Source organism: Chiloscyllium plagiosum, unplaced genomic scaffold (genome assembly GCF_037043375.1).
Source record: "Chiloscyllium plagiosum isolate Xiang-an unplaced genomic scaffold, Cpla_swu_hap1 HiC_scaffold_13, whole genome shotgun sequence".
Lineage (NCBI taxonomy): Eukaryota > Metazoa > Chordata > Chondrichthyes > Orectolobiformes > Hemiscylliidae > Chiloscyllium > Chiloscyllium plagiosum.
In genome coordinates, this window is record NW_028270151.1 from 86,575,197 (window position 1) to 86,590,127 (window position 14,931).

Below are 14,931 nucleotides of genomic sequence, written 5' to 3' on the forward strand. Positions count from 1 at the left end.
TTTGCAATCTAGTTACAAAAGCAGACACCCAGGTTTGATTTTTGTTCAGCTTGACTTAGTGCAGCTGGTGAGATAATCAAAATAGACAAATCCCACTCCGATTAATGTTGCTTTTAGTATGTAGCTTTTTATTGAATCCACATTTATCTCTTTATACACTGGCAGCTGGTCTTGTTCCATTCATGCATGCACACCTGCAATTTACTGCTCCTTGGGACTCTTCGAGGGAAGTCTGTGGTATTAAGGGGAAACTGATGTCATGTCTACGGAATTCAGTTTCAGAACAGAGAGGTGGTGGATAAATGCTTTTCAGACCTGGAAGGTGGTTTGTATTGGAGGTTCCCAAAGCTCAGTTGTGGGTTTATTGCTCTTTTTGATTTTCTTTTTGAGTGCCCCAAAATCTAGGGTAAGGAGAAGCTTTTTAAATGATATGCAGCTTGGCAAGTTCGAAGATTGTGATGATAGTTTAGATTTCAGGATGGTGAAATGGGCAAGGTAAGTCAGATGGAGTTCCAATCAGAGAAGTATCAGATGATGCATTTAAGTGGACTAAAATGAGAAGATTGTAAACTGTAGACTTTTAAAATGTATCAGTGCAAAGATAGGATAAATTGATACAGTTGTCTTAAAAAAAACCTGACCGATAAAGAAATGTACACCCTTCTAGGACTTTATTAGTGAAAGACCAGCTATCCAGTTAAATTCATCAACGTTCTCCGTCTCCTCCACAACAAGATGTCAGTGGTGGTCCTCCCCAATGATGATATGACACAGAGCTTGGAGGTCAAGCAGGGATGTGTATCACCCCCCTTTTCCTCCAATTTCATAGTCACCGTTCTTCTTGTTGTCAAAGACAAGCTTCTTGGTGATCTGGACATTGTCCACAGGATGGACAGAAAACATTTTAACTTCATTTGGTTGAAATCCCAGAAGAAAATAAACACTGACCTTGCTTATGGAACTTCAGTATGTGGATGACAATGTAATTACTGCTCTCTCATGAGAATCTTCAAGCCTTGCTTAATGCCTTCGCGGAAGCATACCGAAGAATTAGTCTCAACCTCAGGAAGTTAGATCAGAGTGGTGCTGGAAAAGCACAGCAGGTCAGGCAGTGTCCGAGGAGCAGGGAAGTTGATGTTTCAGGCAAAAGCCCTTCATCAGGAATAGAGACGGGGCGGGGGGTGGGGGGGGGGGGGGGGGGGGGGGGGGGGCTGTGGAGAAGGTAGCAAAGAGTACAGTAGGTGAATAGGGGTGGTGATGGAGGTGATTGGTCAGAGAGGAGGGAGTGGAGGAAATTTGATTATGAAAGTACAATTCTTTGAGAATGCCCGTTAGCAAGAGGCAGTACAGAAAAGGAACTAGGGAAAAGAATGCTAACGATCTCAAAGCCAAGGATTAATTCCCTCTCCTGGTAATACCTGCCAAATGTGTGCTCGAAAGTGCAGCTCCGGGATTGGGCTTATCAACCAAACAAGGATCCACGTAACCCATGATGGGTGTCACAGAATTTCTGACGTGGACAATCCTGCTCGTTACTGAGTATTTGCTGATGCTGACAGTTATAGGACTTTAGAAGTCACTGGTTAGGTTGTACCTGGAGTGATGCGGATAGTTCTGGACATGATCCTTCAGGAAGGATATTGAACGGGTTTACCTGGATGTTAACAGGGATGAGAGATTCCAGTTGTGAAAAGAGGTTGGATAAGTTAAAACAGTGCTCCTTAAAGCAGACAAGATCAAGAGTTGACCGAATAGAGTTTCTAGGATAGATTTTGATAAAGTGAATGGATTCAAGGTATCTTCTGTGGTGAGTGGGTGGATAGCTAGGGGTTATAGATAAATGTCATTGGTAAAAGATCAGGAGGGCAGAGAACACTATTGTGCAACAAGTCCCTCTGAAGAGCAACACACTCAGACCCAGTTCCCTACCCTATATTTATCCCTGACTAATGCGCCCAACACTATTGTGTTCTCTGGGACACTACCTGAAAACTGGAGGTAATTTTATTCCATTATCTGAAAAAGGCAGGTTCTTGAGGATCACTAAGTTGTAGAGTTATGAAATGAAAAAAAAAGCTTTCAGACAGAACTTTTTCAAATACCTAGCATTTGCATGATGTGCTGTTAATTTAAATGATAACCTCCCAATCGATTGATCCCAAGTTGATTCTAAAGATCATTAGTAGCTATCTATGAGAAGTGACATAGCCCTATTTTCAGCTTCTCTGCATTGTCCTTACTGTGGTGTTGCAGAAATCATATTGGTGAAGTAGCTCCTACTACCCTATCTGGCTATTTATGTAAAAGAATCATGGCCGATGTAGTAGCTTACTGTAACTGGTGCAGAATCTTGGTGTTGTGGTAACGGAGGTTAACTTGAAATGTGTGCCATTTTAAAAGAGATAGTAAGGTTAGACTAGATTAGTCTATCTACAGTATGGAAACAGACCCTTTGGCCCAACAAGTCCACACCGACCCTCTGAAGAGCAACACACTCAGACCCAGTTCCCTACCCTATATTTATCCCTGACTAATGCACCCAACACTATGGGCAATTTAGCTTGGCCAATTCACCCGACCTGCACATCTTTGGATTGTGGGAGGAAACCCACACAGACACGGGGAGAATGTGCAAACTCCACACAGACAGTTTCCCAAAGTAGGAATCTAACCTGGGACCCTGGTGTAGTGAGGCAACAGTGCTAACCACCAGAGACTCTGGTTTAATAAGCAAGTGGGCTGCATTTGCAAAGGAAACCGACCTATTGTTCATGCAAGGATTGCAATGATTTAGTGTCTGCTCACTATCTCCAGGGCAATTAGGTGCAGGCAGTAAAGGGATGGACCTATTGAGCATCTGCTATATTTCATGAACTTCTTTTTAAAAATGCCTGTTTTGTGGTGAATTCCAGTTGCATGAGAAGCCATTGATATATCCACCTCCTGCAGTGCAGTGACACTGTCCCTACATCTAGGCAAGAAGTACTGCATTGGAGTTCCATCTGCTCCAACAGTTTGTCACAACACAACTGAAGAGGTTGATTTAGAAATATCTGTAATGTGTTCATTTTTCTTTTCTAGGTACCTGTTTGCACTGCAGATTAAGAGGGACCTGACAGAAAACAAAATCATGTGTAGTGAGAATACATCTGCTCTCCTCGTCTCTCACCTTTTGCAGTGTGAGTGTTGAAGCTAAACAAGACACTGCCACCTAGAGCATATCAGTGAAATATATATGCGATAGAAGCACATTAATGCAAGGGAGGTGTGCTCCCTGCTGACATTGCTATTGTCTTCTGTGCAAATTGGAAATGATTAGTATCTAAACCCCACATTGATTGTATCTAATGAGCCCTTTGAACCTCATTCTAAAGTATCATTTTGTAATAGCACACCGCAGCAATCTTGTCAATTTACTGCTTGTTTGTGAATTAGTGAGTGTTTTCAGTAAGGAAAATTTTGTTGACATCAGTAGAGAAGCCAATAGATCACCAAGGGAGAATTTTTGAATGTTAAATGCAAGTTTGAAACTCTGGGAAAGCTCTCCAGAGTTGCTGTCAATTTTTTACAGAAGATAGGAGATAAAATTTGGTAGAATGGCATGTTAGTGCTTTGAAAGGGCCAAAAGAAGGAAATGCTAAAAATCGTAAAAACATAATTGCATTGATATTGAGATATTAAAGATCAGAGGCTAGGAATTCTTTATAACTCATCTCCTGACTCCCCACAGCCTGCCCACCATTCACAAGGCAAAAGTCAGGAGTGTGATGGAATACTCTCCATTTGCCTGACTGTGTGGAGCTTGACAATATTCAGGTCAAAGCAACCCACTTGATTGTCACCACATCCCCAAACATGTGCCCTCTTCCCCCACCAAAACTCCGCAGCAGTTACCATCTGCAGGATGCACTGCAGAAATTTGCCAAGACTCCTTAGACCGCACCTTCCAAAACCATGATTATGTACACGTGTGTATGGCATGAGCTGCCAGAGGAAGTGGTGAAGACTGGTACAATCACAACATTTGGTTATATGAATAGAAAGGGTTTAGAGGGGTATCAAACCAAATGCTAGCAAATGGGGCTAGATTGATTTAGGATATCTGGTCTACATCATAGGTTCTGTTTCCATACTGTGCAATTCTATGACTCTCTATGGTGCCTGAAACGTCAGTGCACAGGAGCTATACATTACTAGGTCTTTGACAGTCAGGTCAATGAACAAGGAATGGTTGTGGTAGATAGTGGGAGAATGACTCCAGTAATAACTCCTCCGGTAATCAAACCAATTCTGCCATTGCTTATTCCTACTTATTTCAATACTGAATACTTTTGTGAGTTGCACATAATGGGACCTTCAGCAAATAAGGTCAAAAATAGTATGGTGTTGGTATTTTTCATTTCTCCATTTAAATTTCATAAATTGCGTTAAGTTTATAATCACAATATTGTAGTGTTGAGTAGATATATCCCTCTCACGTCGTCATCCTTATCCTGTACTCCTTTAGTGTACAGCACTAGTAGCTTATTGAATAACAGCATAACACTTCTTTAAGCAAACTTTGTTGTCTGTAATTTTGATTAAAAACAGAACTCACTTTCCACTACACAAGCATTCGCATTCAGAGAATTAAAAACCACCATTTCTGCACTTCCAGCAGGACACCATCATCAGACATGCATTCCCTGCCCTTCCTTGTCAGCCTTCCTCAGGGACTGTTCCCACTGAGACACCTTGGTCCATTCCGACTCCACTCTCAGCACTTCCCATGTCTTTGTATAGACCACCTTTTTCCTAGCTACTGATAATTTTAAAGAACAGTTGCCAGACTCTCTCAATTTTAAGATTAGATTCCTTGCAGCATGGAAACAGGCCCAACTAGTCCACACCAGCCCTCCGAAGAGAAACCCACCCAGACTCATTTCCCTACATTTACCTCTGACTAATGCACCTAACACTATGGGCAATTTAGCTTGGCCAATTCGCCTGACCTGCACATCTTTGGATTGGGGGAGGGAACTGGAGCAACCAATGGAAACCCACGCAGACCCGGGGAAAATGTGCAAACTCCACACAGTCAGTCACCAAAGGCCGGAATTGAATCTGGGTCCCTGGTGCTGTGAGGCAGCAGTGCTAACCACTGAGCCACCGTGCCGCCTAAAGTTAACATTGCTTTCTCTCCACTGATGCTGCCAGACCTGCTAAGTTCCTTCTGCGGTTTGTTTTTTGTTTCAGATTTCCAGCATCAACAGTTGTTTGTTTTATTATAGATCTGATCATTTGCTACATCACTAAAACATGTCTTTCTCCTTTTGCTTTTTAGCTGAAATTGGAGATTATGATGAAACTCAGGATCTGGAATACCTCAAGAGTAACACGCTGTTGCCAAACCAGAAAATATTGCAGGAAAAGATTATGGAATTCCACCGGCAAAACATGTAAGTATTGTTTATTTGAACCAGCTGCTGGATCTTGGGTTTTGTTTGCAATAAAATAAAATCTGATATTGTGATCCTTTTCAGTCCAGCATTCTGTTGTGTGTTTTAGTGCAGCAGTTTTGCCTCTGTTTGGTGAAGATGGGTTTCTTTCGATGATGCACTGTTACTTTTCCATTTGTCCTCAAATATGTGACACAACTGTTATATGTTGCTTCCTTCTCAAAGTTTTGTTTTAAGATTGGCAGGAGACGTGAAACATACACCTCTGGGTCAAAGTTCAAATGTTTTGAGGTCTCTTCACATGCATAGGCATATTGATTCCTTATTAATGTGGCAGTAAAAAGTTTGTGTTTGTCAGTGGCCTGTTGTTCCATCAGTGACTTGTAGCAGGTTGCTTTTAATTGATGGAGGGAAAGCTTTTCAATAACGGATCCAAGTATTAGCTTGTCTGTAACATTTTTTGAACCTGTAAGGGCAGGTCTTTTTTCAGGTTAAAAACAATGACTGCAGATGCTGGAAACCAGATTTTAGATTAGAGTGGTGCTGGAAAAGCACAACAGTTCAGGCAGCATTCGAAGAGCAGGAAAATCGACGTTTCGGGCAAAAGCCCTTCATCAGGAATACAGGCACTCTGCCTGTATTCCTGATGAAGGGCTTTTATCCGAAACGTTGATTTTCCTGCTCCTCGGATGCTGCCTGAACTGCTGTGCTTTTCCAGCAGGTCTTTTTACAGTCACACTGGTATAGGTATATTTTGGGAAAATAAAATACTAGAACTTTATAATGCATAAAGATATGATTGCAGGCTATAAGGTTTAATAAGGATGATGGATTATATGCAGAGAGGAAAGTATAACTTCAGAAGCTGTGGTTGATGCAGGGGTACATCTGCAGCCTTTGAATTCCTTTCATTCTCCACCACCCCTCTCTCTCCTGAAGTGTATACAGCTCCAACTCATCGCTGAGTGGGTCATTTGAGAAAGTATTTATTCAATGCTCAGTTGGTTGTTTGAAAAGTAGGCTGGGCAAGACAGTGAAACACCAGACTTGACATCTACACATGTGCATTCCAATAAAAGTATTAGAACATAGAATATTACAGCGCAGAACAGGTCCTTTGGCCCTTGATGCTGCGCCGACCTGTGGAACCAGTCTGAAGCCCATCTAACCTACACTACATTGTTGTCCGTATGCCTATCCAATGACCATTCAAATGCCCTTAAAGTTGGCACATGTACAACTGTTGTATGGAAGTGCATTCCACGCCCCTACTACTGTGTAAAGAAACTACCTCTGACATCTGTCCTATATTTATCACCCCCTCAACTTCAGCTATGCCTCACTGTGCTAACCATCACAATCCTTGGAAAAAGGCTCTCACTGTCCATCTAACCATCCCTCTGATTATCTTGTATGTCTCAATTAAATGACCCCTCAACCTCCTTCTCTCTAACGAAAACAGCCTCAAGTCCCTCAACCTTTCCTCGTAAGACTTTCTCTCCATACCAGGCAACATCCTGGTAAATCTCCTCTGCACCCTTTCCAATGCCTACACGTCCTTCGTATAATGCGGTGACCAGAACTGCACGCAATACTCCAAATGTGGCTGCTCCAGAGTTTTGTACAGCTGCAACATGGCCTCATGGTTCTGAAAGTCAATCTCTCTACTAATAAAAGCTAACACACCACATGCCTTCTTAACAGTCCTATCAACCTGAGTAGCAAATTTGAGGAATGGTATGTAAATGGATCCAGAGGTCTCTCTGCTCATCTATAGTACAGGTGCATAATCCTTTTACCGAAATGTTCAGGACCAGCTGGTTTTCGGAATTCAGAATTTTTCGAATTTTGGAATAACTGACAGTTTCATGGTGAAATTTTAAAAATCCTTCCGAACAGCAGGCTCACTGTGAGTAAAATGGGCCTTGAAACAGAATTGAGGCATGCCTGTGCTGGGCCATGCCCTCCCTGTTGCATTTGGATATCATGCATCGAGTGGGTGTCGACTTGGGTTAACTGTTTGCACACCAAACAACCTTGTTAATGAGAAAATATTTCACAAAAATGCCTTCAGGCATTGGAGCTTTTCAGATTTCGGATAAAGGTTGTCTACCTGTACCAAAAATCTTACCATTCGCCCAGTACTCAGCATTCCTGTTACTCCTTCCAAAGTGAATCACCTCAACTTTTCTGCATTGAACTCCATTTTCTACCTCTCCATCCAGCCCTGCAGTTTATCTATGTTCCTGTGTATCCTACAACATCCTTCAGCGCTATCCACAACTGTACCGACCTTAGTGTCTTCCGCAAATTTACTGCCCATCTTTCTGCGCCCTCATCGAGATCCTTACGACAAACTACAGTGAACCCGAAACAGATCCTTGCAGTACACCACTAGTAACTGAACTCCAGGATGAACATTTCCCATCAATCGCTACCTGTTGTCTTTCAGCTAGCCAATTTCTGATCCAAACTGCTAACTCACCCTCAATCCTATGCCTCCGTATTTTGTGCAATAGCCTACCATAGAGAACCTTATCAAACACCTTACTGAAATCCATATACACCACATCAACAGCTTTATCCTCACCCACCTGTTTAGTCACCTTCTCAAAAAACTCAATACGGTTTGTGAAGCAAGACCTACCCTTCATGAAACCATGTTGACTATCCCCAATTAACTTATTCCTCTAGATGATTATAAATCCCAACTCTTATAACCTTTTCCAATACTTTACCCACAACCGAAGTAAGTAAGGCTCACTGGTCTATAATTACCAGGATTGTCTATACTTCCATTCTTGAAGAAGGGAACAATATTTGCTATCCTCCAGTTTTCTGGTACAATTCCTGTAGACAATGATGACATAGAGATCAAAGCCAAAGGCTCGACAATATAGTCCTTGGCTTCCCAGAGAATCGTAGGATAAATCCCATCCAGCCCAGGGGATTTATCTATTTTCACATTTTCCAGAATTGTTAATACTACCTTCTTATGAATGTCAATCCCATGTAGTCTAGTAGACTGTATCTCATTATCCTAAAGACAATATTGTCAAGGAGAATAGTGATCAGGAAGCTGTCAGTCGTAGCATCTCTTCATTTATTTATCTTGAGGTTTGCTAGTTCAGTATCGATCAAGTTTTGGACCTTGGAATTTAATGTGACTGGGATCCCATTATTTAGTGATGGTGCTCAGGGGCATTAATGTGTTATACCATGGCAATTGACTTGAAAGTAGAAAATTTAGGTCTGCTGCTTGAGGAGATTTCTGAACTAAACTAGGCACCTCACCGCAGAAGGCCAGAATTTCGTACAGAAATTTCAGAACTGTAAAAAATGCTTGCAAAGTGGAACCTTGGATTCGTTTAACAGATCCAAGGTTCGTTTAACAGATTGTTGACAGAATATCCAGTAAAGAGATTTACTGTCCTACCGTTATGCTGTCATTTTGGGAATCACCACTTTTATGAAAAGAGAAACATTAATTGGAGAAAACAAATTGATGTAAGTTAGTCTGTCAAGTTGTTATGTCTAATCAGTTGCGAATTTGTGCATTAGAAGGATTGCTTGTCATAATGCAAATGTTTGGACCTGGCCAACATTGTACGTATTGTTCATGAGAAGCAGAACTTCTGAAAGGGATGCAATCTGCTGTGGATAGTGTCTGGCCCCACTCAACACCTTGCCATAATGTGAAGGCTGAGGTAGGTAATGTAAATGGTATTAAATCTGCATCGACCTGATGTGACATTTTGTAAGAAAAATGTCAAGTTTAAAAACTGACTCATTTGTAAAGCTTATGAAACAGATGAGTTACTTAATTATTGAGTCTTTGGGATAGTTGGTTTCCTGATCATATTCTGATGTCCTTAGGTCTGCATAATTTACCTTTGCAATGTCTCTTGTGTATGAGACTTCCTTCTGATTTTCCAGGTCACCAGTTGCAACAGCCAGAGAGTTCACAAGCTGCTGTATATACACTAGAGCAAATTACTCTGTGATGTATTTTTTTAACCGTGTTCTGTCTGTTTTCCAGAGGCCAGACTCCAGCTGAATCAGATTTCCAAGTATTAGAGATAGCACGGAAACTTGAGATGTATGGAATTCGGTTTCATCCGGCCTCTGACAGGGAAGGGACTAAAATCAATCTGGCTGTCGCCCACATGGGAGTTTTGGTGTTTCAGGTAGAGCTTTAAATTAACATACAGCTCATTGAGACATGTAGGAGTGCACACTCTGAGGAGACTATGTTTATTACACCTGCAATCTTGCTATAAAGTAAACAAAAAGTACTAACTGCGGATCAGACTGATTCCCAGGATGGCAGGACTAACATATGAGGAAAGACTGGATCGCCTGGGCTTGTACTCACTGGAATTTAGAAGAATGAGAGGGAATCTCATACAAACGTGCAAAATCCTGATGGCATAGCCATTCAGGACTACAATGAGGAACTTCACTGAGTTGTGAACCTGTGGAATCCTCTGTCACAGAAAGCTGTTGGGGCCAGTTCATTAGATTTTCTCAAGAGGGAACTGGACGTGACTCTTGAGGCTAAAAGGATCAAGGGGCACAGAGAGAAAGCAGGAGTGAGATACTGAAATTACATGATCAGTGATGATCATATGGAATAGTGGTGCAGGCTCAGGGCCGAATGGCCAACACCTGCATCTATTTTCTATGTTTCTAAGCCTTTTGCTGCCTTCCTTTAAATGATCTTTTAAATCTTCTTTCATTAGGTTTTCTAATCTACTGTATCACTTTTACTGTGAATTTTTTCTAACGCTGGCTCTGAGCATTCTTGTACATTGCTCTAGAAATACCTTTTCACCATCTAAGAATTAGATTAGATTAGATTACTTTACAGTGTGGAAACAGGCCCTTCGGCCCAACAAGTCCACACCGACCCGCCGAAGCGCAACCCTTCCATATCCCCCTACATTTACCCCTTACCTAACACTACGGACAATTTAGCATGGCCAATTCACCTAACCTGCACATCTTTGGACTGTGGGAGGAAACCGGAGCACCCGGAAGAAACCCACGCAGGCACGGGGAGAATGTGCAAACACCACACAGTCAGTCGCCTGAGGCGGGAATTGAACCCGGGTCTCTGGCGCTGTGAGGCAGCAGTGCTAGCCACTGTGCCACCGTGCTGCCCACAATATGTTTGAGTTTTGCAGTTTCTTGCAGAGATTCCACTATTGGTATGCAGTGATATCAGTTAGCACTTTTCCCTAGTTGATTTGTTTCAGTAGGAACAGGGGAGTCATCGAGAGTGATGTTGATGATGTTTGCCCTTTGTCAGGCAGCTGGGATCTGACATTGGAAAGCATGTATAACGATGATATTTTGATTCTTGGGCAACTGCCTCTGAAAGCTACACCATTAAATCTGTACAGTCTTAAAGATTTAAATTCATAGCATTTTATTCTCTGTCTTCCTCCTTTACAGGGCAATACAAAAATTAACACCTTCAACTGGGCAAAGATCCGGAAACTTAGTTTCAAGAGAAAAAGGTTCCTCATCAAGCTTCATCCAGAAGTCCATGTAAGTTTTGAGGCTTTGGGAAAAGTGTATTGTTTAGTGCATCTTTAAGATGAAAAGCTCCTGTGTTCATTGGTGAAAGTAATAGGAAATTTGAGAGGTGAACAAAAGCTTAAAAAGATAGATTTTGAAAGGTTTTTCTAAGTTGCAGAGAGAAGTAAGGAGGGTGGTGAGAGAGAGTTTGAAAATTGAGGTTGCTGCAGACCATGAGCAAATGCCAGCCTCCTGCAGTGCACATGCTCACAAGTACTTTTTAGGTAATTCACACTTCAGATACCTGCCGTTGCAGTTGTTCAGCTTCAGGTTATTACATCTTTAAAATGCAGGTATCCCATGTATAAAGTGCATTCTATTACTGCATTCTGGTTTTCACAGACTCATAGAATCCCTACAGTGTGGAAGCAGGCCATTCAATCCATCGCGTCCAAACCGACCCCCAAAGAACATCCCACCTTGACCCAGACCCAACCCCACTCTATCCCTGTAACCCTATAACCCTGCATTTCTCTTGGCTAATCCGTGGAGCCTGCACATTCCTGGATACTGTCAGCAATTTAGCATGGCCACTTAACTTGCACATCTTTGGACTAATGGAAGAAGCTATAGCATTCAGAGGAAACCCGCGCAGATACAGAGCATTTGCAAACTCTACGTAATTGCCCTAGGGTGGAATAGACCTGGATTCCTGATGCTGTGATGCAGCAGTGCTAACCACTAAGCTACCATGCTGTCAAGGTCATATTTAATGCAGATCATATTTTAACAGAACAGAACTTGTATGAATTGTGCTGATTCCATTTTCATTTTAGTGCAGTTAATGTGCATGTGCCAAGCAAAGCAAAGTGACTGCTGATTCTCAGTCTGTTTTTGTTTTTTAAATGCTGAACTGCCGTGGTTACTATTCTATCCTAACCGCTGCCCCTGCTCACTCACCCACCCCCACTCTCCACAAATGAGCATTCAGGAGAGGGGTAGGAGAGGGTGGCAAGTGGGAAGAAATCGGGGGTTTTGGGAAAGTGCAGCAAAGATTTGGAATGGAAGTTAAGCAGAAAGAGTGGTAAGTTAGAAAGGAAAGTAATTTAAGACTGATGGGTGATCTTATTAAGGTATTCAAAATTTATGAGCAATTTTAAAGAGAGATATTGTTTCCACTAGTATATCAGTGTCTAGGCATCACAATGTCAAGCTTCCTAGCAAGAGGGAAAGGAGTGAGATGAGGAGAAACGTCTGTACTCCGAATTGTTAGGATTTGGAATGTGCTGCTTGGGAGAGTGGTGGAGGTGGACTCAGTAAGAGGTTTCAAAAGACAGCTGGATGTATATTTGAAAGGGATGAATTTTAAGCGCTATAGAGTTAGGGCTGGAGAATGGCACTATCTGGGTAGCTCTTTCATGAGCCATTTTAAACGCGATTTGTGATTCTGTGATTGCAGGATTCATACCAGGATACTTTGGAGTTCCTGCTGGCTGATCGTGACCTGTGTAAGATCTTTTGGAAGAACTGTGTTGAGTACCACAGCTTTTTCAGACTCATGGACCAACCCAAACCAAAGACCAAGCCAGTTCTATTCAGCAGGGGCTCCTCCTTCAGATACAGGTAGATGTTAATTACATTTAATTGGCAAATAGAAATGACAGTTTGCTGGGTTGCAGCTGAACTATTCATTTAACTGTTTAAAAGTGAAAGCTATTAGTCAATGTGCTGCTAACATATAATGGTATCAGGCAGGTTCTGCCACAATTCATATTTGTTCACATTGAATCCTAAAATGTATGAAAAACCAGGGGCAATCATTTTATGTAGCCCAGTGGTACAGTGGGATTGATGTAACTCTTACTTCAGAACTTGATTCTAACACATAATGGCAACGTATAGACAGATCCAGATGGTTGATTTGGAGATCAGTGCATTTTGTTTATATTTTGAGTCAAGCACCGGAAAAAATGGCAACTCTTCATATTTTTGAGGCCATCAGTCTCTTCAAAATTACTCAAGACCAGTTCAGTTCTTTTGACATACCAAAATGGAAAAATTCTCTTAGTCCCTATCTCTGCAATACGGAAACGGGCCACTCAGCCCATCGAATTAATACTGACCCTCCGAAGGCCATCCCACTCACACCCACACCATACCCTATCCCTGTAACCCTGCATTACCCATGGCCAATCCATCTAGTCTGTACTTCCCTGGACACCAATGATAACTTAGCATGGCCAATCCACCTAACCTGCACATCTTCGGATTATGGAAGGAAAATGGAGCATCTGAAGGAAACCCAAATAGACATGGGGCGAACGTATAAACTCCACACAGATAGTGGCCCGAGAGTAGAATCGAACCAAGGATCCTGGTGCTGAGAGGCAGCAATGCTAACCACTGTGCCACCGTGCTGCCCCTATGTGCACAATAAGACTCCATAAGTAGCAATGTGTTTAATTGCTGGGTAATAGTGATATTGGTTACAGGGGAGATATTGGCCTGAAAACAGGGAATGCCTTTTCTGAATAGAGTTAGATGATTTTATCCCACCCATCTGAGAAGACAGATGAGTTGGTGTAAGTTTAACAGCTTATACAAGATAAGCTATCTCTGCATCATGCAACATTCCATGAATATTGACAACGACAAACATTTAAGTGCATTAGCCAGATTAATTAGGACATTGTCGAGGTGACATTGGCCCAGCATAAAATAGTTGGCACTCAAATAGCAATTTTTTAGACCACACAAAGATACACTCCTGCAGTTAGAGTTACAGAATCAAAATAGTGTAACTTTATTCTACACCTAATATATAACCTTGGAATTTGAGTACCATGCTTGAAGCAGAAAGTGTTACCAAATCATGTCATCAGAACTATTAAATTTAAATTATAAAGCACAAAATACTGGCAATACTGAGTAGGTCAAGTAGCATCAGATGAAAGAGAAGCAGAATTGACCTTTCATCAGAACAACCCTGCAAATGTTTGCTTTTCAAGCATGCATTTAATTCCCTTTTAAAGGTTAATGTTGAATTTGCTGTCACCCACCCTTTCAGTTAGAAAACTGCAAGTCACATTCATTCACAGCATAAAAATAGTTTCTCATCCTCTTCCCATCTCCTTACTTTTTGATAAATGTCTTAATCCTGACTGATCTTCCTAATTTCTCCCCATCTACTGTCCACATCAAAAGAAGGCCTCTTTTAAATAATTATTCAACAAGAAAGGAAGGGTCATTGATGCAGAACGTTTTCACTTGTTTTTCAAGAAAATTGATCCAATGGAACCAAAAAATGAGAAATTACATCTAAATATTGTATGCGGATTTCACAGGAACTTTTATTGCTTTAGTCTACAATGACATTTTCTGTGTCAGGGTCATGAGTACAGAACCTGGATTCTCATAAGTCAGAGACTGTAAGAATTCTCACATTTGCCTTCAAATTTCCAAAACTATATGCTTACATGGCATGTGTCTCACTCTGGATGTGATCTCTCCTAGCTGACAGTGCGAAGCTTCTCGATTGCCTGCTATCAGCAAGCCCTTTTTCTGAATAGAAGTGTATGCATGATCACTGCTTTGTCACTCAAGTCACGTCCTGGCCATTCATGGCAGTGTTTTCAACTGTCAGGAGGTATGGTTAGTAAGTTTGAGGATGATCCCAAAATTGGAGGTGTAGTGGACAGTGACGATAGTTACCTGAGAGTGCAGTGGGATCTTGATCAGATGGGCCAGTGGGCCTAGGAGTGGCAGATGGAGTTTAATTTAGATAAATGTGAGGTGCAGCAATTTGGAAAGACAAATCAGGACATGACTTATGCACTTAATGGTAATGTCCTAGGCAGTGTTGCTGAACAAAGAGACCTTGGAGTGTAGGTTCATAGTTCCTTGAAGCGGAGTGGCGGATAGATAGGATAGTGAAAAAGGCGTTTAGTATGCTTTCCTTTATTGGACAGAG

General features: G+C 41.7%; 1 protein-coding gene across 9 annotated transcripts in view; it reads left to right on the top strand.

The window, feature by feature from the left end:
* farp2 (FERM, RhoGEF and pleckstrin domain protein 2) overlaps positions 1-14,931 on the top strand; it is a 184,658-nt gene that overhangs the window by 74,003 nt on the left and 95,724 nt on the right. For all 9 annotated transcript variants that reach the window (XR_015759241.1, XM_087993882.1, XM_087993874.1 and 6 more), the window contains 5 exons: positions 3,082-3,179; positions 5,324-5,438; positions 9,478-9,625; positions 10,896-10,991; positions 12,421-12,584. Coding sequence is in view for 8 of the 9 variants with exons in the window: in XM_087993882.1 (XP_087850008.1) it covers positions 3,082-3,179; positions 5,324-5,438; positions 9,478-9,625; positions 10,896-10,991; positions 12,421-12,584 (621 nt within the window). In the remaining variant the exon portion in view is untranslated. The remainder of the gene's footprint in view (positions 1-3,081; positions 3,180-5,323; positions 5,439-9,477; positions 9,626-10,895; positions 10,992-12,420; positions 12,585-14,931) is intronic.